Consider the following 20,102-nt stretch of genomic DNA (forward strand, 5'->3'; position numbering starts at 1 on the left):
GTTAATTCCACTCTACAAGTGTTGATAGCACATAATCGCTAATTACAGACTTGTCACGATAAATAATGCTAATTCCATTACCATCGCCTAGCATCTCTATAGAATGTATGCGCCACCAATTTTTTGTTCCCCGTACCTTGCCTGGTTAACGACACGATTGCCGCTTCCACTGCCATTACAGCTGACCTTGCACTTGTCTTATATCCTCCCATCTCGCCATGCTGCCATTCTCGAAAGTGCTGAATTTGTTAATTTGTGTCATATGCCTCTTTTGCTGGTGCTGGTGACAAAGATGACTGCCTGTATAAGTTCCTTTGTGCGCCCTCATTCCCTCTTTCACATATCTTGCCAAATGCAAAATAAGTGCTTCAGCTGCCAAGAGGGCTCATGTCGTCCTCTTGTTCGTTCACATCTTTTGCAGTTTTCCCAAGACAAAAGCTGACACAAAACAAATGTTTTACCTAAACTTAGGTAGGCATGCAAGAAATGAAGGACTTTCTGTTTTCTTGCTCCATTCAGTTCAATGCAGGCCTTATCCAACATCTGAACCAATATCCGAGCCACGGGAACAATATAGTGCATAGAAATTTTTGGTGCAATGGCCTGAAACACAAAAAAGTATGCTCAGTTAAAAACAACACAATTTTTAGCAACACTGAAGGTCTCCCACCAACACTCCAAATGTTGCATTAATATTCATAAGAGCAGTTCTGAAAACTTTTCCGCATTTTCTGTTTCCCATAAACACTACAGCCCAATGTGCGTAACACCTAATTTATTTCATGTAGAAGCATACAACAGTCAAGCACTGGAACTAGAATGAACACTATTTGTCACCTTAAAGTACTGAGTAAACTGCACATGCTGTAACACTATGCATTTAAACTACATCACACATGCAAAGATTAAAAATAACCGACAAGTTCTTACCATGATGACTTGAAGAGGAAAGAAGCTGTCATTGTATCGATCACCAGCACCAACCAAGTCAATGCAGTAGATGATTTGAACCAGGAACCAGTCACAATTCAACACGTCACTGTGCTCAACAAGTTCTTTGATTAAGCACGTAAAGTTGTCCTGGTGCCTTGATGTTTCGCTGCAAAGCCTTTGAAATGTACCTAGAGCAATGCTTCCAAGGAGGTCTTGCCCAGTATCACACCACTGTTGTTTAAAGTGGCAAACAACTCTAAGGTGTATGAGGAGCTGCAAATGTGGTAGAGGAAGGTATGCAGCAATGTGAGAAATCTATAAAAGTAAGCATCTCAAATAACACCTTGCTTGATGTTAATAGGTACCTACAACCTTGCACAACAAAATGTAAAAATGAATGCAGTGTAAGCCTGTGCTAAGTCACATAAGTGGGTAAGCACATCACAGAGAAGTAGGCCCTTAAGAGGAAGCTTCAGCTTGGGTGCTATCTAAATACATGTAAAACGAGAATTAGTTTTTCTCGGCAACCACTGCCCCAAACTTGACGAGGTTTGCTGCATGTAAAAGAAAAACATAAAATCTAATGAATGTTGGTTTCAAATTTTCGATTATGTCATCACTTTTTACTAAAAATCGGCAACAATATACACAGCATCTGTCTCGACTGGTGCATATAAACTCTCTTGCAAAAACAAGTGGGGTGGGCTAACTGTAGAAGGAAAGCTATTTTGTTTAGCCTAAAGAATTTCTTCACTCATGCACGCCCAAAATTCTTGAACTGTTTCGTTCTCAACCAGCAACCTCTTTATTTTTTTCAGGTTTGCTGCAGGTACTAAACAAGGATATTGGTTCAAGTTTGGGTTCAGTTTCACACTGATTCAAGCACTTAAAGATGCAATGGTTTATTAGGCATTCAGATGCAAAGTCCCGAATCTCCTGCATTTAAGGGCAGAGATTGTATTGTCACGTTTAACTGATAGATGACTTCTAAAAGAGGCCGTTAAAGTATGAATCGTCCAAGGGGCAGCGCAGCACCGACAAAAGACCAAGGTGCGAGCTCAAGAGCCAGCCCGTCCTCGTCTTCTTCTGGGAGCAAGTGGCCCAAGTACGTGGCGCAAGTGCGTGGCATTACCCCTCCTCCCAGAAGAGCATCAACTCGGCGCTAAACAAATAGTTGACGGGCAGAAAGACTTGTCCCAGGACAAACGCAATGGTCCGAACACCATGACTATTATGGTGTGCGATATGGTTTTAACCGCACGACGTGCACAATCTCGGGCCGCGATTAACGGCGGCGTGCTGACTGGGTGCCATCCAGAAGAACTTCATAGTTGAGGTCACTCACTTGCCGAAGCACTTTGTAAGGGCCGAAGTACTGACTAAGAAGTTTTTCTGAAAGGCCTTTACGGCGGACGAGGGTCCAAGCTAACCCTTGGTCACCCAGTTGGTAGACAACTTGTCGGCGGCAGAGGTTGTAGTGTCGCACGTGAATACATTGCTGTTTTCTGATGTTCACGCGAGCCAGTTGGCGTGCTTCCTCGGCACGCTGCACAAAACTCTCGGTGTCTACATCAAGACCGTCCGAATTGTCACATGGTAACATGGCTTCTAACATCATCTGAACTTCACAACCGTAAACAAGAGAAAACGGCGTGAAGCACGCGGTCTCTTGCGTAGCGGTATTGTACGCAAACATGACGTACGGTAGTACCTCGTCCCACGTCTTATGCTGCCCGTCTATGTACATCGACAGCACGTCGGTCATCGTTTTGTTAAGCCTTTCCATCAAGCCATTTGCTTGCGGATGACAGGCACTCTTTCGGTGTGTGGTGTAACTCAGTTGAACTTCTTCAAGCAGTCTTGCCGTAAACGCTGTCCCTCGATCTGTGATGACACATGTTGGGGCGCTATGACGTAGTACGATGTTCTGTACGAAAAACTGTGAAACCTCAGGAGCTGTACCTTTAGGAAGAATCTTTGTTTTAGCATAGCGGATTAAATAGCCTGTGGCAATGATGATCCACTTGTTTCCAGAAGTACACAACGGAAACGGGCCCAGTAGGTCCATACTGACTTGATCGAAGGGCCCTCGAGGTGGCTCGATAGGATTCAGCAATCCCACAGGCTTCACATTGGGTGACTTTCGGCGCTGGCATTCACAGCAGGCTTGGCTTTTAACACAATTGGCGAGTTTCAGCCAGTAGTACGATTTCCGTACCCTAGCAAGGGTTCGAGTGAAACCCAAGTGGCCGGACGCTGGCTTGTCGTGGCATGCAAACAGGATTTCATCACAAAGCTCTGCTGGTACGACCAAAAGATAGGTTTTGTTGCTGGCAGCAGAATGCTGGCGCAGAAGTATGTTGCGGCCTTCTAGGTGTTCAATGATAGGTTGCAATTCACAATCTGCTCGTTGCTGTGTAGATATGTCTCCCTCGCTTATGGCACCGAGAAAAGCGCTGTCAACTTTGTGTTAATCGGCAGGTTCAACAGGCACGCACGACAATGTGTCGGCATATTTGTGTGTGCAGGCTGACTTGTACACAATGGTCATTTCGTATTCCTGCAGGCGCAAGCTCCACCATGCCAGTCGTCCAGAAGGGTCTACTAGGTTTGCCAGCCAGCATAACGAGTGATGATTTGTCACGACCCGGAAGGGCCGGCCATAGAGATAAGGTCGGAACTTTGCAAGTGCCCATATGACGGCAAGACACTCTTTGTCTGTGGTAGTGTAATTGGACTCAGGTCGCAATAGGGTGCGACTGGCATAAGCTATGACCCTTTTGCCGTTATCCTGCTGCTGTATGAGCACCGCACCCAGACCGATATTACTGGCGTCGATATGAATTTCCGTTTCAGCTTCCTCATTGAAATATCCAAGAACAGGGGGCGATGCCAGGCGGTGTCGAAGCTCAGTGAAAGCCACTTCCTGTTTGGAGCTCCAGATGAACAGCGTATTGTCTCTAGTGAGACGAGTAAGTGGTTCGGCAATTTTAGCAAAACTGCATATAAAGCACCGGTAGTATGCGCACAGTCCCAGGAAAAGTCGAACGCTTTTCTTGTTGGTAGGAGTTAGGAAAGCAGCTACAACGGAAGTTTTCTCGAGATCGGGACGAACGCCTTCCGAGCTCATGACATGCCCAAGGAACTTCAGTTCTTCATAACCGAATTGACATTTCTGAGGCTTTAAGGTGAGGTTGGCCAATCGGATTGCCTCGAGCCCTTGCTGCAGTCGCTTAAGATGTCCAGAAAAGCTGTCTGAAAATACGACCATATCATCCAGGTAGACGAGACAGGCTTGCCATTTTAGGTCGGCTAGCACAGTGGCCAGCGTCCGTTAGAAAGTTGCCAAAGCAGAGCACAACCAGAATGGAAGTACTCGGAACTCGTAAAGTCCATCCGGGGTGACAAAGGCTGTTTTCTCCTGGTTGCTCTCGTCTACCTCAATCTGCCAGTACCCACTTTTCAAGTCAAGGGAGGGAAAATACTTGGCTCGCTCTAGCCAGCCGAGAGAGTCATCTATACACGGCAACGGATAGACGTCTTTCCTTGTGACATTGTTCAGTTTTATATAATCAACAAAGAAGCGGAGAGTGCCATCCTTCTTCTTTACCAGGACAACCAGTGACGACCACGGACTGTTTGAAGGTTGGATGATGCCATCGTCAATCATCTCCTTGACTTGTTGAATTGCTTCGCATTCTTTCTGCGAAACACGATACGGCTGCTGGTGAATAGGATGCGCATAGTCGTAAGTAATTATCCCGTGCTGTGTGATTGGCGTCTGACTGACTTTAGACAATCGAGCGAAGCAGTCCTTGAATTCACACAACAGTCCTCGCAGTGCCTCCTTATTGTCCTCTGACAGCTCATTGTTGATGTCGATATTTGTAAAGCTTTCTTCATCGCTGCGACTTTCCTCACAAGTGAAACACTCAATGACATCCTCCAAGGCTTCAGCGTAAGCGAGAGCAGTGCCATGGAAGAGGTGTCGGTGTTCATTTGTGAAGTTAGTGATCAAGACGTCAGCTTGGCCATTCCTAACGTCAACGATTCCCCGAGCTACGCTTATTCTGAGGGTAAGTAGAAAGGAGACGTTGCACTCTGTGAGTACTTTGCCTTCGCATGTGCCCTCGGATGTTACGTTACCGGAATCATTACACTAGCACGAGGTGGTATCGTGACGCTGTCGTCGGTAATTCGAAGAGCAGCTCTATGGCGGCAGGCGTCTCGTGTCGTCGCTTTCTAGAGAATGATATACAGCATTGGTGGAGGTCAATGATGGCACCATACTCGCGAAGAAAGTCGATTCCAAGTATCAATTCACGGGAGCATTTTCAGAGAACAAGAGAACTGATCAGAAACGTAGAATTTTGAATTTGTACACGAGAAGTGCACAAACCAAATGGTTTGACAACATGTCCGCCAGCTGTCCGTATGTACGCCCCTGTCCAAGGCGTAACAACGTTCTTTAAACTGCTTACCAGCTTTCCGCTGATAATCTAGTAGTCAGCGCCAGTGTCTATTAAAGCAGTAACATTTCGACCGTCGATCAAGGCAAGTATGTTCATTGAAAAGTTGTCTCCTGTCTGAGACACCGGTGTTGTCAAGTACCCGTCAGTCTGAGGTCGTGTTGATTGGAGGTCTTGCGCACATCGAGTGTCAGCAGCCTCGCCTCGAAAGGTTGCTGACATTAGTTTTCCAGGCAAGGGCTCGGAGATGGTCCTTGCGACATCTGACTTATACCTCTCGAATAGAATGGTCATGCTGACGGTGATCGCGACTGGCGCCTTGATCACGGTGGCGCGCGCTGTCGGCCGATAAAATCTTCCATCTCAGGTGGCCGTTGTCCGAAACGGGGTTGGAGTGAATTAACATGAAACCCCTGTAGTCCAAGGCGGCGGTACTGGCACTCATGGTAGTCATGACCCGCCTCACCACAGTGGTAACAGAGCGGTCATCGGTCGGGCATGCGCCAAATGTCCGATTTACGTACGGCTAGATGAGCCTCTCCAAAATAAGGAACTGCATCTGCGCTGACTGAAGCATGGCATACGGGGTGACGGCATGTAGCGACGCTGGTGCAGGGATAGGGTGCCCGAATGCGTCATCATAAGTCACACGCTGCTATTTGCTCACGGTAGAAGGTGTCACCGACGATGGGATGGTGCCTCTTAAAACATCAGCATATGTTGTGCATCGTGGCTCAGTTGAAGTTGTGAATGCGCAAAGCGGTGTAGTGGCCTGAAGTGGTCCAGCGGGCTGAAGTGGCGGAGTGGCCTGAAGTGATGCTTCGTAATGTGGTGTGCCGAGCGCATGCTGCATTTGGTCACACACGACGCTAGCTATTAAGTTGGCTGAAGGCTGCTGCAGTTGATGAAGATGTCACAGCTCATCGCAGACTCTCGATCGAATAATCTCGCGAGGTGACTCGACGTCAGTCGTGAGAGCTCCTAGTCCACTGGTAACAGAGGAGAGATTCACTTGCCGATGGTACTGGTGCGAGCGCTGGTACAGGGCCTTCTCCATGGTGACAGCTTCAGTGAGGAACTCTGCAGCCATTTCGGGTGGGCTATGAACGAATCCACCAAAAAGCTGCTCTTTCACAGCTCGCGTCAAGTGACGCAGCTTGTTGTCTTTAGACATGGTAGAGGTCAGCTCGCCTGAAGAGATGCACTATGTCTTCCACGTACATAGCCACATTCTCACTGTGTTTCTGAATGCGAGATTGGAGGGCCCATTCTGCTCGTTCCTGGCGATCGGAAATGGCGCAGGTGTCCAAGAGGCTGCGACAGAACTCACACCATGATGTCAGAACACCTTCGCGGTTCTGGAACCACGTGCAAGCACCGTCCAAAAGGCTGAAGTAAACGTTTTGGAGCTTTGACTCGTCATTCCATCCACTGAACTCCACTACACACACTAAGTCCGCCAGCCAGTCTTCCACGTCTTCAAGAAGGTCACCATGGAAGGGACTTGGCACGCGTGGTTTTTGCAGCGTGTAATGAGGAGGCACCAGAGCAGCCGTCGCAGGGTTTGTTGTGGTAGTATGGGATGTAGCATCCATATTTGCCGTCATTGTCGTTGTCTTTGCAGGTAAAGGCTCAAACTCAGGGGCCAATTCCAGGGTTCTCCAGCTGGCACGGTGTACTGGCGTGAGCTCCGGTATCGGTCTAGCATTCCTGCTGCTAGGAGGGGTCTGTTGCATGGGTCTAAATTACCCAGCACCTCCACCGAAAAAATGTCATGTTTAATTGATAGACGACTTCTAAAAGAGGTGACTAAAGTACCAGTCGTCGAAGTGGCAGTGCAACACCGACAAAAGACCAAGCTGTGAGCTCGTGAGCCAGCCCGTCCTCGTCTTCTTCTAGGAGCAACTGGCGCAAGCACATAGTGCAAGCATGTGGCAATATGGCAATCACATATTCACTGCTGTGTCTAGTCACTAAATCTGGCTTGTGCAGTCATTTGTGCTGCACCTATTGGCACCCCTTGCTTTACAAAATTTTGCTATTTTGCTATCTTTTTTTTTACTTTATGGCCATTAATTGAAGAAAACAGCGTTTTCTTTAGAACATAAAATGATCTGCATCTAATCTGGGATAAATAATTACACTGTATATGTAGATGGTTTACTTCTGTATAGAGCAAACACAAAAGACTGACAGACCTAACATTTCAAAGCAACACAGAGCTTCAACCTTGGGTTCTTTAATGTGCACCCAATGCTCGATTCACAAGTGTTTTTTGCATTCAGCCTTGATTAGAAAGTGGCTGCTGTGAGTCACTGAGCCATCACAGTGGGCCCAGGCCTCTTGAACTACTAATAAGATGTATTTGATGAAATAGCACTGATATGGCCTAACTTAGCCTTGAGGCACATACAATGACGCCATCAATTACACCTTCATCAACCCATTTGTGAGTTTCAGCAAAAATGCAATAACACGTGACATGGTTCATCTGCGCTAAGTAAAAGAGCATTGGGCTTTTTGGTATCATATTGTACTTCCTATAGCCTACCTTTTCAACACTTGGAAATGCAAGGTGCCCAAGATTTGCTTTAAAGGAGCTCTACACCATTTTTCAAACATGGCGTATAAACATTCCCAGTCAGAAGACAATGCTGTTTTGAACACTTGAGCCCAATATAGTTCCTGCACATGCACAAAGGGCAGATGAGGCATGCTTGCTCATGAGTGGTTAAGTACAGCGAATGCTGCTTCAGCCTGGACACACATTTTGGCCATAACGAAGGAAAGACAGCACAGGGAAAGTAAAGCAAAATCTAAGCAGGAAGAAGTGCAGCAAGCACCCTTAAGTAACATAACAAGAAGCTCGTGATTACAATAACAGGCCTAAATACTTGTGAATTTGGCTTAATAACAACTCACCTGTGCAACAGCCGTGGTGCACCCATCAGTAACAGCCATGTCAACAACTGCTTCAATGACTTCTGAGGGAGACTGCATGCAGAGGCTTGCAAACTCACTTAATACCTGTGCTTTGTCCTTTTACCCAATTAAAAAGAACAAGAATACAGAGCTGACATCAGCAACTTTCTACCTGCATTACTCCCAAGTACTCTTTATGTTAAAACACTAATACTAAAAGAAGGTCACAGACACGGCACTTCGAAAAAAGAAAAAGGCAAGGAGGCTGTACATGCAGAATACAATAAAAAATGCTGAAAAAAAAGAGGGGGGGAGGGGGGGAAACACCGCAGGAATTAATTATCCCAAGCTGTAAAAAACAGTGTCAACCAACAACACATTAAACAAAAGTAGCAACCTAAGTAGCTCTGATTACTGTAAACATAGGACAGAGAAACATGCTCTCAAAAATCCCATATACTGTAACCAGATGGCAGCGTTGTGCCCCTATACCAAACTCTCATTAAAAAAAAATTAATTGCGGGGTTTCACATGCCAAAACCACGATCTGATTATGAGGAACGCCATAGTGGGGGCCTCCGGAATAATTTGGATTCCCTGGGGTTCTTTAATGCACACCTAAATCTAAGAACATGGACGTTTTCACAATTCGCCCCCATCGATATGCGGCCGCCATGGCCAGAATTTGATCCCACGACCTCGTGCTTAGGAGCCCAACACCATAGACACTAAGCAACCACGGCAGGTGCCAAACCTCCATTATCTGCACAAATAACCAATCTCACAAGATGCCAGGGCAGCATCAGGCTAGCCTTCTCAAAGCGCTTCTATTGCACTGCCATGACTGCTAATCACATGAAGGAGCTGCCTTCAAACAGTGCTAACAACACTACAAGTTTTCCCACTCAATTTAATCTGTATGCCAGTCATTTAATCCCATGTGCCAGCCAATTTACCCCATATAAATTAATTCAAGAGCCGCTCGTTTTAATTCAAGCACCAATTAATTTAGTGCCAACACAAGTAAATTTAATCCATACACCCGTGAATTCTATCTAAACACAGCATAGTTAAAAATCCTTTGAAGTTCAAGTCAAGTGAATTTTTGTGGAGCTGTGAGGAGTTGACACTTTTGCTTTAAAATACAAACGCAAGGTGGATGACCACTAGCTTTCTCCCCACATGACCTGACAATACCAAATTTTATTTTTTTTTTCAGAGCGACACAGCAGGCAGCAACTCATGTGTAAGAAACTGCCGATAAATGTTAGCATGAAACTAAGGAAAATCCAGGTGGTTTTCAAAGAAAAGAATAGCTTGAATAATGAGCAAACCTTCATTTCTTCAGACTACAATGTATAATTGCCTTGAAATACCTGCACAGACACCTCACTGATAATGGAGCTGACTGCAAGAATAGAATCAAAACAGAAACGTAAATGTGGTAGAAGCAGTGCATCATCAATCTGCTTGTAGTAGATTGATGGGAAGAAAGCCGTATGGTTTTTCCTAATACTGTTTCGTAGTCCTTCTTCACATCATCTATTATGCCAGAACTCATTTGGAATGTTAATGTGCTAAAATGTTTTCAGACTGCTAGGAAGCAATTGATGCTTCTGCTTCATTTGCATCCAAAGTTCGGTCTACCAAACATCACCCAGGATATATGGGGCACAGTAGAGGAGGGCTTCACATTCCATCTGACAAAATAGGATTATTTGACCTGCACCTGAATAGCACATGAGTGTTTTGCAGTTTGCCTCCACCTAAAATGCTCTTACCATTGCTAGAAATCAAACCTGTACCGTCATGTTCAATAGATCCTGATGGCCACTGAACCACTGCTGAGATTAGCCAGTAATTCCAGACATTATTAATTCTTGTAACAATCTTACACTAGCATTTCTAGCAAGTCTTCAACAAGTTGTCATCGGCTGTGCTGCTCTAATATATAAAAAAAAATGAAAAGTTTGTGTCACGTGCAGGCTGCCCAACCGAACCCGAACCTGAATTAAAAAGCATACCCAAACCGTAATTCTAGCTGAAACTGAACTCAAACACGAATCGATATTCTTAAAACATGCCTGAACCCAAGTCGAACCTGAACCAAAAAAAAAGTAATAATGGTTACAGTTTGGCACAAAACGGTTCAAGCATATAGAGTGCAAATGGGTGCTAAATACATCAGTGATTCTTAGAAGTAATTACTTTCAAGTCGGCGTACCCCCCAATAACATTCTTACAACTCACAAGTTGCGTTTATGAGCAAGAATTTCGATAGACAATAGGCGTGTGCTGATGGCTATACTACCACCTTGGCAGATGCTTGCACTTCTGAACTGGGTCATGCCAGTTGTGTTCTGCAGCTAAAACGTTGCTTCAGGGGCACTGCATAACCACTGTTTCTGTTGACACACCCACTTCGGCCGTTAGGCCAGCTCGCTACTATTGCTACTATTACTAGATAAACAGTAAAACACACATGCCAGGACACATAGGGAGCACAAAAATATGGTGACCTCAAGAATGTAAAATAAGAAAACCGCTAGTTGATCTGCTCGGCTTGTAACAATAACACTACGGTCACTAATAGATGCCATCATCTTCTCAGTGCGCAGTGAGAACGGCTATAAACAGCACAGGAAATTTGGTCTTGTTGCGTGCAATAGTTCACTGCACATTTGACACCTCTAAGCAGAGTAAAATGCACTCTTCGACTTCTAAAAATCAGTCCTGGGATACAATGTGCTCTATTTGGACAATTTTGTCCGTGTTTAGTCAGCACAAGGCTCTGCACCACGTGTAATTGCACAAAGAAGATCACTGCAGTGTTTAGCACAAACTGTTCTTGTTCACTGTTCCCAAGCATCAAAATGTCCTCACCTGCTTTTATTTGAAAAAGAACTATAAATTGAGGAAAATCTAACTTCCTTGATTCTTTCTTTGTTACAGACTAGAAGTATGGGGTTGTAAGTTATGTAATACAGTGTGAATCCGCCCTGTGTCACATGCCACAGTTAACTCACCACCTGTCCCAGTAGTAAGAAACAAAAGAGAGAGAGAGAGAGAGATAGTGTAATGTTGCAAAGGTAGAGAGGTCAACCTGAAGGACATGCTTCTGACTTGCTGCTCCACATAGAGGTAAACGGACGATGGGACAGATAGAGACAGAAGAGGAAGAAAAAGAAAAATTTCGTGACTGTTGCTGTCAAGGCGTGGAAGTTTAAGCTCACCCTATGCAGGCACAGGCATTCTCACTAATTATAAGTCTGTCTTTGATATGTACGTAACAATTTCTCCATACCCGTGCACTCTATTTGTAAACTGTGCATGGTAGAGGAAAATGTTGCTACTCATTCTTATCAAGAGGCTTCTTGCTAAAATCGTGGTGGTGGAGGCAACTTGAAAAGTTTATCCAAGCAGCGTGCCTCGTGTTTCGAATGAGTGCATGAAAAAAAGAATGAGAAAAAAAAGAAAGGGACCCAGCAAGGAACCACGCAGCCACTACCCGCATTGTCAGCACCTAAAAGCCCATACCTACATTGCATCCTCGTGTTCTATTCGATTAGTAAATTTTGCTATTTGAACCCCCTTAGAAACTTCTAGTGTTTTCCCCATACTCAGTATAGATTACAATAAAAGGAAACGCCAAAAAGAGTGACAACACGTCAAAGCACCACCAGCAAGTACTGCACACTCTTGCGATGACATTGCCTAAAATAACCGTCCTTATGTGTATGGCTGCTGTAGCTGTACAGCAGTAAAGTTCATTGACATTCACACATAAAAAACATCGATTTCTGTCTCCCATGTGCAAGGGAGCCCACTTCTTCCACCTCCTGACAAAGCCTGCATGTGCGTCATGTGTACAAGTCGATAGCACTCTGCAGCATGTCGCCATAGGGCAGATAAGGTTTACTGTGCCGAACCGGTTCAGTGTTGTGAACCAGTTTGCGAACTGATACAAATTTTTATTTCACAGAACCAGAATGAAATCGAAGCGCACTGAACCTGAACCAGTACTTTTTCCAGTTCAACACCCTGGTCATATGGGAAGAAAGCTACTGGTCCCACATTTTTCCCTTTTATTTTAAAGGAAAGATACCAACCCCTAACAGTTTAAAGATAATTGCTCCACTTGACATTCAATTACTTTGACTTACAATCTGTCTGGATTAAATTCACTGGCACTTGGGTTAAATCGACTGGTGGAGGGATTGAATTAACTGGCACCTGGGTTAAAGTGACAGGCAGTTGGATTAATTTGCATGGCACTTGGATTAAATTGAGCAGAAAAACTTGTAGCTGCATGACATTGACCAGAATTTTTCTGCAGCTCCAGCCATGTAGACTCAGTGAAAGCATAAGTTGATAGTACAAGAGTGATGAAGGCAAAAACAGGAAGGGGCAAGAATACCAGAGCCATAGTTTGAGAAGTGAATGCACAAGGAATATCCATACACAATGGATGTCTCACACAGCCTGTGCTTGTACATAATTGTTCTGTGCACAGCACATGCTGTTTCATGAATTGAACAAGACTGCCAGTGTAGGTGGACATGTGTTGTAGTTGATGGCTGAGGTCGAAAAGCCAATTCCACTGCCCAACACACTGCAAGTCATGGGTGCATTGACCGACAGATTACAAGCCATTTATATTTCACACAGTAAAATTTCATCTGTCACAACATCCACAATATACAAAATACAAGGCATGCACAGAAGTTTCAATTATATCTCCCATGAGCATTATACAAGGTGCGGTCAAAAAGAGACCAGCATAATTGCACAGCGTCCAAATCAGTGAACAGAATGCACAGTGGCTAGTGGTACTGACTAGCATCAGCCTTTGGTAATACGTTTTTTGCCGCATCGTTCTATCACTGCCAGTAATAAGCAAGCAACAGCCACTGAAGGAAACAGGTGCAGTGACCAGTCTGCGATTTTTTGAGGCAGTGAAAATAAAGGACTTCGGAAAACAATGTGTGTGTGCGAAATTTTGCTTCAAACTTGGGAAAACTGTGACTGAAATGTGAGAAACACTACAAGCTTTCGGGCTCAAATATTTCAGCCAATTGCAGTGTTCCGAGGGGCATGGTCATTTCAATATGGGAAGAATGTCAACTAATGATCCCTAAAATGTACAACCTTCCACGTTAACAGGTAAGGTTCATATCAATGCAGTTCATAATTTGGTTCTCCAATATTGCCGTTTGACTGTCAGAGAGATTGCTTAAGATGTAGGCATCAGCTTCAAATTGTGCCAAGCAGTTCTTACAAAAAACAACACACATCGCAGTGTAGCAATATTTGGTTCCAGAGGACTAGAAAGCGAACAGTCTTAACATCAGTCAAGAACTGCTTGATCATGCCAGGTTTGATAGAAATTTTTTTAAAGCTATCATAACAGGAGACAAAACCTGAGTGCGCAGGTGCGACATCAAAACCAAGGCCCAGTCATCACAGTGGAACAAGCATTGCAGTAAAGCAAGCATCACAGCGCAGCAAGTATCGCCCTGACTAAAAAAGCTCGGATGAGTCGATCCAACATGAAGGGCAACGAGCATAAGTTGTATCCACCAAAAAGTTTTTATTGCAACAGTCCGGACTTCTTTTATCACACCTTGTAAATTCAATAAAAAGTGACACATTCATATGCTTTGACATCCCCTTATCGGTTAACACTAAAAACAAAGGTCTATAGTCTGGAACAGACTAAAAAGCCGATAATAAAACGATATCCAGCTATCTTCAGTCACACATCTGCAACATGCAGCACTCTGATACTATTTTTCCCATGAGCTCGGAGCACTCAGCGGCATCAATTGTTACAAGCATATTTCACACCCTAAATTTATCTTTGACTCTCTAATACCTTGTCAGCTTTATTACAGCAGTCTGTTCTGGTAGAGACAAATACAGTGTCTGTATTTTCTCTTTGCAACTCTACTATGTGCCTTCAAATCGCAAAAGAGCTACGTACACACAACACATGTAATAAAGTGTCACCTCAGAATCCATTCTCAAGTCGGCATCAGAGATAAGGTTCAGCTTCTCAGTAAGCAGGCTTTCAAAGTCCGCCAGCTTCAAAGGCAAAGAGTCATCCTTGAAGCTCTTGGAGCTAAATACATAAAACAACATAGCCTCTTGCAACTTCGGTGGTGATCCACTGCACATCTTGAGCACCAGCTGTAAATAACAAGCAAGAGTTGATTTACAACCACAGTTTGGCTTTTCTTTCACAAGGAATAGATGACATGTCCCCCATCTATCTGATCAAGGGCAGGTGTTAACTAGCAAAACATATGCAGCATGCCCAGGTTGCCTTTACAGTTGAGCCATTTAAGACCAGCCTCCGCACCAACTACGAAGGCAGACAAGGGTAGGCAGGTTACCACCGACAGCCACAAATGAAAAAGTTACTTACTGGGAGAGCGATGATGTGTTGCCCTCTTCACTTTTTTATGTGGAAAAAACTTTTTCATTTATGAGAAATTAATGTATGGTTATATACATACCTCGCTTGTGAATCACTGTTGCCATATCAAAATTGTGGAAAACTAAGTGAGTAATGCTGCCACATGCTAAACAACAAGACCTCCATCACAAAAACACCACGACTTCCTCCTGTTTCTCACAGACCGAAAATGTACTAGTACCATCACAAGAATGCCCAAGACACATGAGCAGCTATGCCTTTTTTTTTTTAATTCGCCTCGCTCAATGCACACTCAGCTCCCAATTTTGTTTCCTTTAACTCCTTTCTTCCCACTCAGCTGCTTTTGATGCCAAATTCTTCACCTTTAAGTAGCAGACTTCTTCAATTTTCTGTTGCCGACTTCACTTGCTGCTTCTTGTACTGCTTGTCTATGCAGACAATTACACAGTGTCTCACATCCATTCTGGGGTTTGGCCAAGAATGTTCCCTATCCAGCGCCACACGCCAAGTGGCGCATGCCAGTGGCCCAGGTAGTCTACTCAGGCACATAGACAGTGGCCGAAGTTGTATAATCAGCAAGACAGCAGCAGCCATCAACCAGCACCCGCAAAGTGTGGGGAAGAGGCAAAAAAAGTACTTTAAAACAAAATGTGTGCCAATCCCAGTGTTTCCCCCCACTGTCCCCAAGCCAACACAACATAACTGAGCCAAGTTGAAAGCATTGCAAGGCACTGCCAGTGCCTACTGTAATGAATATCATTTGTAGTTGTATAGCACATCAACAGGCAGGCGAGCGACACAGATGGCCATTTTTCTACACAATATTATTTAAAAACATGCATTCTAATGATCGTATGACCCATAATATGTGTTGTAGAGACACTGAATTCAATTTATTGAAGTAATTTAGATTAAATACAGCACTGTCTTTAGTGCATCTTCTAAGAGCTAGGGCATCATGGCAGCACATTCACATGCTGCTGGCTGTGCAACAAAAGCATGCACAGAAAACAAATCTGTAGAAAAATTTCCTCTGGCACCTTTTTTATGCATGTGTTTGCATCACTGCACAAAGCAGCTTGGCACAGGCGACGAAAGAGCTCTGGATGACTTAACAGCTTCAGATGGTCGTTCAGTATATCACAGATCCTGGGAGAGCAATAAATATATATGGTAAAGTACGATATTCTGGAATAAGGTTGGGTGCTGACACTACAACTGCATACAGAGTTTTCTAGCTCGTGAAAGGAACAAGCAAGTTACCATTACACAACACCAGGCTGTAATGACACACACACCTTATACATCACTTAAATTTATATGAAATGTCTAAATCATGTGGTTCTCTGTTTTGCACCAATCAGAAAATCCGAGATATCTCGCAATAGACTATAGTTATTTTTACACTAGTACTACAACTTACCAGCAATGACACTTAAAGGGGGCCTGAAGCACCTTTTCTAAGACCTGCGAAAATTGATTGAATGTGGGGTCTTTCAACGAATGTAATGCCAAGAAAATGTTTTAAGAAGACTTACTACGAACGGAGTAATTGGCAGTGCAATATTTACATTCCCCATTTTTTTTCAATTTATCTGTGCTTCTCAGTAGGGGTGGTGTCGATCACAATGCCCAGCCTATCATGCCTCCTATATTTTTTTTTATTCTTTTATCTTTTTTAGGCACGCTTATGGTAACCATTCAAAATGGGCCTCTGACAAAGATCCCAGTGAATGACAAACGGGCAGCTACACATTTACAAAAGTTGCTTTCCCATTTCCTAATGAACTTTGAAAGGACTGGCAGGGTGTACAGTCGAGTGCAAAAGTTTAAAGACCAGATTTGGCACTAATTTTTTTTTTTTTCGTCTCAGTCTAGGCATAAAGGCTGAAATCAAGTGTACTGCCTACGTGCGCCTGCTTGACCAGCGCCATTCTTTTACACTATTTCATGTTGCATGGCTGTGCTAGAATTGATTTTTTTTTTTTTTTTTTTTGTATGTGCTGTGGTCTCTAGAATTTTGCACTCAACTGTACATGCGTGCAAGCCTGTGCACACGAGTTTTTTGTGGTCAAAAATGGTCACCCAACCAGTGTCTATGAGCTGCTGCTACCCGACGTCAGTGTTTGTGTCTTTCAAGTGCCTTCTTGCGTCCCTTCTCTGTATGTGCTACAATAGTACTCCAAGTCATCTGGCAGTCAGTCAGCAGTTTCAAAAATGGCGAGGAGGAACCCTCTGTTTAAAAGGGGCTGGAGCTGTCTTCACATGCTGTTTGTTAGCTCCATACTCCACATTTTTAACTATAGCACTTGGCTTCAGTGAAATGTTTGCAGCTCAGTTTTTTACCCGCAAATCGTGTTTGCTCAGAAAGCACTAGGAGTGATTAAGAGCTCCTTAAATATCACACTGGTATTTTTTTTTTAACTGCAAGACTAGGATTCTTAAATCAAACTCCCATACAATTCCACAACAATGCTCACTACAATGCCACCACAAGAAAAGCCTTCGAACTTGTATTAAACAGTCTTTAAACAGCGCAACACAGGACACAGCAAAAGAAACAGGACAGGACCCTTAGAAATTCGTTCTAGCCATTAAAAAAAAAACTTATCTTACCATTGATGTGTCAGAAGTGATTCATGGCTTATAACCCAAATTATCAATGCTAGAATAAAGGGAGGGCAAACAATATTGCAATGACAAATATCAGTCTCTATCACATATATTCAATAACAGACCCTGAACATTCACATATTAGTGTTGTCATTTTGCTGGAATATCACAATGGGACCATGAATGGTAGTGCTGGTACTGACATCTTGATCATATGTTCAACCAAACTATGCAAATTTCTTATGTCATGCCTAAGTGTTCTTCTATCTGCTGTTGCAAAAGGTCTGCAGCAGTAATAGAAACTTTATTTCTCTATACCACCAAAAGTGTCGCACAACGGCAAGAAATTCCAGCACATTCTAGTTGAACACAAAGTCACAAGATGCCACGACTAGTGTTGTTGCTCATGGCTCTATCTTGGTATTCCACTAAAACTGCAGCTTTAATATGTGCACATCTAGGCTAAAACACTTCAATGAGCCAACTTCCAAAGTTGTGTTGCCTCAATGTTTCAATCGTGCAACAATCAGTAGTACATCAGGTATGTGTGCACTACTGTTCATGATATTTGCTTTCTGTACTGCAGCATTTGGCAGCTGAAAAACAATCTGCAAGGTAGTGCACAGCATGGAGGGAATACTGCTTACCAGCCAAGCAGCAAAAAATAAAACCAAGATAGCTAGCTGCCTGTAAACAATGAAATACCAAGATGAGAAAAGGCACTCCAAGAACAAACTACACATTTGTGAACCACAACAGGATTAAATGCAAAATATTTTGCAAAATGTTAGCACCTTGGCTGAGAGATGTTTTCCCTATGAGAACCTCCCATAAAGAAAAGGCCATGAGACAAGGTTGCATATTTCAATTAACTAATGCACTACATTCCAAGTTTTGTTGTCGTATGGACGTGTATGAAAATATACCAATTCCATTAATTAACTGATTAGAGACTGGCAATTGATCACATTTTAAATATTAACCAACACCCTACATTATCAATCTGTTGCTTAGCCAGGCACTAGGCAAGTGTGTCAGCCTGCTCTGCAGGTGGTGTGTCTGTACAAGTCATCTACAGATATGCAGTGTTTCAACATTACTAGATATGCATTTGCTTTTCTTGGAAAATTCGTATCTTGTTTTCAGCTTAAGTCAACGTTATATCAACCTTTAAGAAATGCTCCCATAGATGCAGGTGAAAATATGATGCCAGTTTCCCCCCGCCCTCCCCCCAAAATATGGCCCTTTACATAGAAAATATGCCACAGGATCTGACTAAAAAAATTGTTGTGAGGCTCACAAATACAAACCACACATCAGATTAAGAGTTAGTGAATGCACAAGGCCTTAATTCTCAAACGAGCTAAATTTAGAGTTTGGCCTCTGCCCCTAGGGAAGAAAGAAAGAAATGCATGAAAACCAACCTGAGGTAGGTGGAATAGTTCCTTGCTTGAGAATGCTTTCAATGGCACTAATTTGAGTCTCTTTATCACACACATTTAAGTCCACTCCTTCATGATCCCACTTCTCGACAAAATCCTTCAAGCCAGCTATAAGGGGGCTCTGTACTCTACAATGTTCCTTCACAGTTTCTAGTGAGTTGAGAAAACACTGCATCTTTCTGATCAAGTGCCACAGGTCTTCATGTACCCAAACCTTAAATGAAGCTTTCGTTTCACTTCCATCAACCAAACTAAAAGCACAAAAATCATGAGTCAGACAAAGAGAATGCCTAATGCTCTGTTCTTGAGCCAATGTCTCTCCAAAAACTATGAGGGCCTTTTTAACTTCCCTAAAAAGCAAGCAATCAGCATGGCTCAGTAGCTGGCAAACATCTGGCAATTCAAGGCCATTTAATATACGAAAGCAGCACAGCGAAGTTAGGTAGAAATCCTGCTCTACCTTTTTTTCTGTGTTTCCAAAGTTTGTAAGCCAGAGATTAGGGTTCAAAAGACTGAACTCTGTTGGTTCAAAAACACTTTGCAAAAAATCAAGGCTAACATTAACAAGTGACAAAGCCCAATCCACCATTTTCATATCAGACAAGCTGCAATTCCCTGACAGTTGTACAAGGAACTGAACACTGTCTTCAAGAAGGCATTCTTCTGTTGGTGAAGCTTCATTTGATGAAGGCAATGCCTGTAGATTAGAAAGGGCAGAAAGTATTTCATCTTGGGTCACGCTAATTCCTGTAAAAACAAAACAATAATATGTTAACAATAAACTGACTAAAAACAGAATACAAAGAAAACACCACAGGCTCAGAAAATAAAATAAAAAATATTTTTGCTATAAGTACCAACATGCAATGAAGGGCCTTTAAAAGGCAAAAGCCACTCATTCGAAAAAGTTAAAAACAAACGTGGTGGCTCTGAAGCACTGGAAACTATGAGGCAAGATTATAGCTGTTTTCAAACCCTGAACGTGCTTTGTAGGTCTTTATGTTTCTTGTGCAGATGGCGCTACAGCATTAAAATAACACTGCCTTGCAAACATTAGCTTGCTCCATTTCCGTATTTAACCATTGATATACGCTCAATAGTCTGAATATATTAAACAAGACTGTTCAAAGTATATTGCCAATTTCAGGTTAAGTTTGATGGCAACTGAACTTATTTATATGGGTCCGTCATTCAAGTTTTCACAATAATGATCCAGACAGCTACACTGAAGATCGAACAAAGGATGACTAAGTGGAATTTCTAACTTGCACAATGTTTTTAACT

At 43.3% G+C, this 20,102-nt stretch overlaps 1 protein-coding gene across 3 annotated transcripts in view; it reads right to left on the reverse strand.

Annotated features, from left to right (window-relative positions):
* The window catches only part of LOC135896218 (uncharacterized), a 51,446-nt gene that overhangs the window by 19,364 nt on the left and 11,980 nt on the right, over positions 1 to 20,102 (reverse strand). For 2 of the 3 annotated variants that reach the window (XM_065424577.1, XM_065424576.1), the window contains exons 5-11: positions 18,801 to 19,565; positions 17,380 to 17,428; positions 15,804 to 15,912; positions 14,334 to 14,513; positions 8,325 to 8,441; positions 931 to 1,206; positions 462 to 603 (exon numbers count right to left, since the gene is read on the reverse strand). In XM_065424577.1, the coding sequence (XP_065280649.1) occupies positions 462 to 603; positions 931 to 1,206; positions 8,325 to 8,441; positions 14,334 to 14,513; positions 15,804 to 15,912; positions 17,380 to 17,428; positions 18,801 to 19,565 (1,638 nt within the window). Of the gene's footprint in view, positions 1 to 461; positions 604 to 930; positions 1,207 to 8,324; positions 8,442 to 14,333; positions 14,514 to 15,803; positions 15,913 to 17,379; positions 17,429 to 18,023; positions 18,064 to 18,800; positions 19,566 to 20,102 lie in introns of all 3 variants that reach the window. The other variant, XM_065424578.1, reaches the window with a different exon arrangement.

The sequence above is a fragment of the Dermacentor albipictus genome, chromosome 1 (genome assembly GCF_038994185.2).
Source record: "Dermacentor albipictus isolate Rhodes 1998 colony chromosome 1, USDA_Dalb.pri_finalv2, whole genome shotgun sequence".
In the NCBI taxonomy this organism is placed as follows: Eukaryota; Metazoa; Arthropoda; class Arachnida; order Ixodida; family Ixodidae; genus Dermacentor; species Dermacentor albipictus.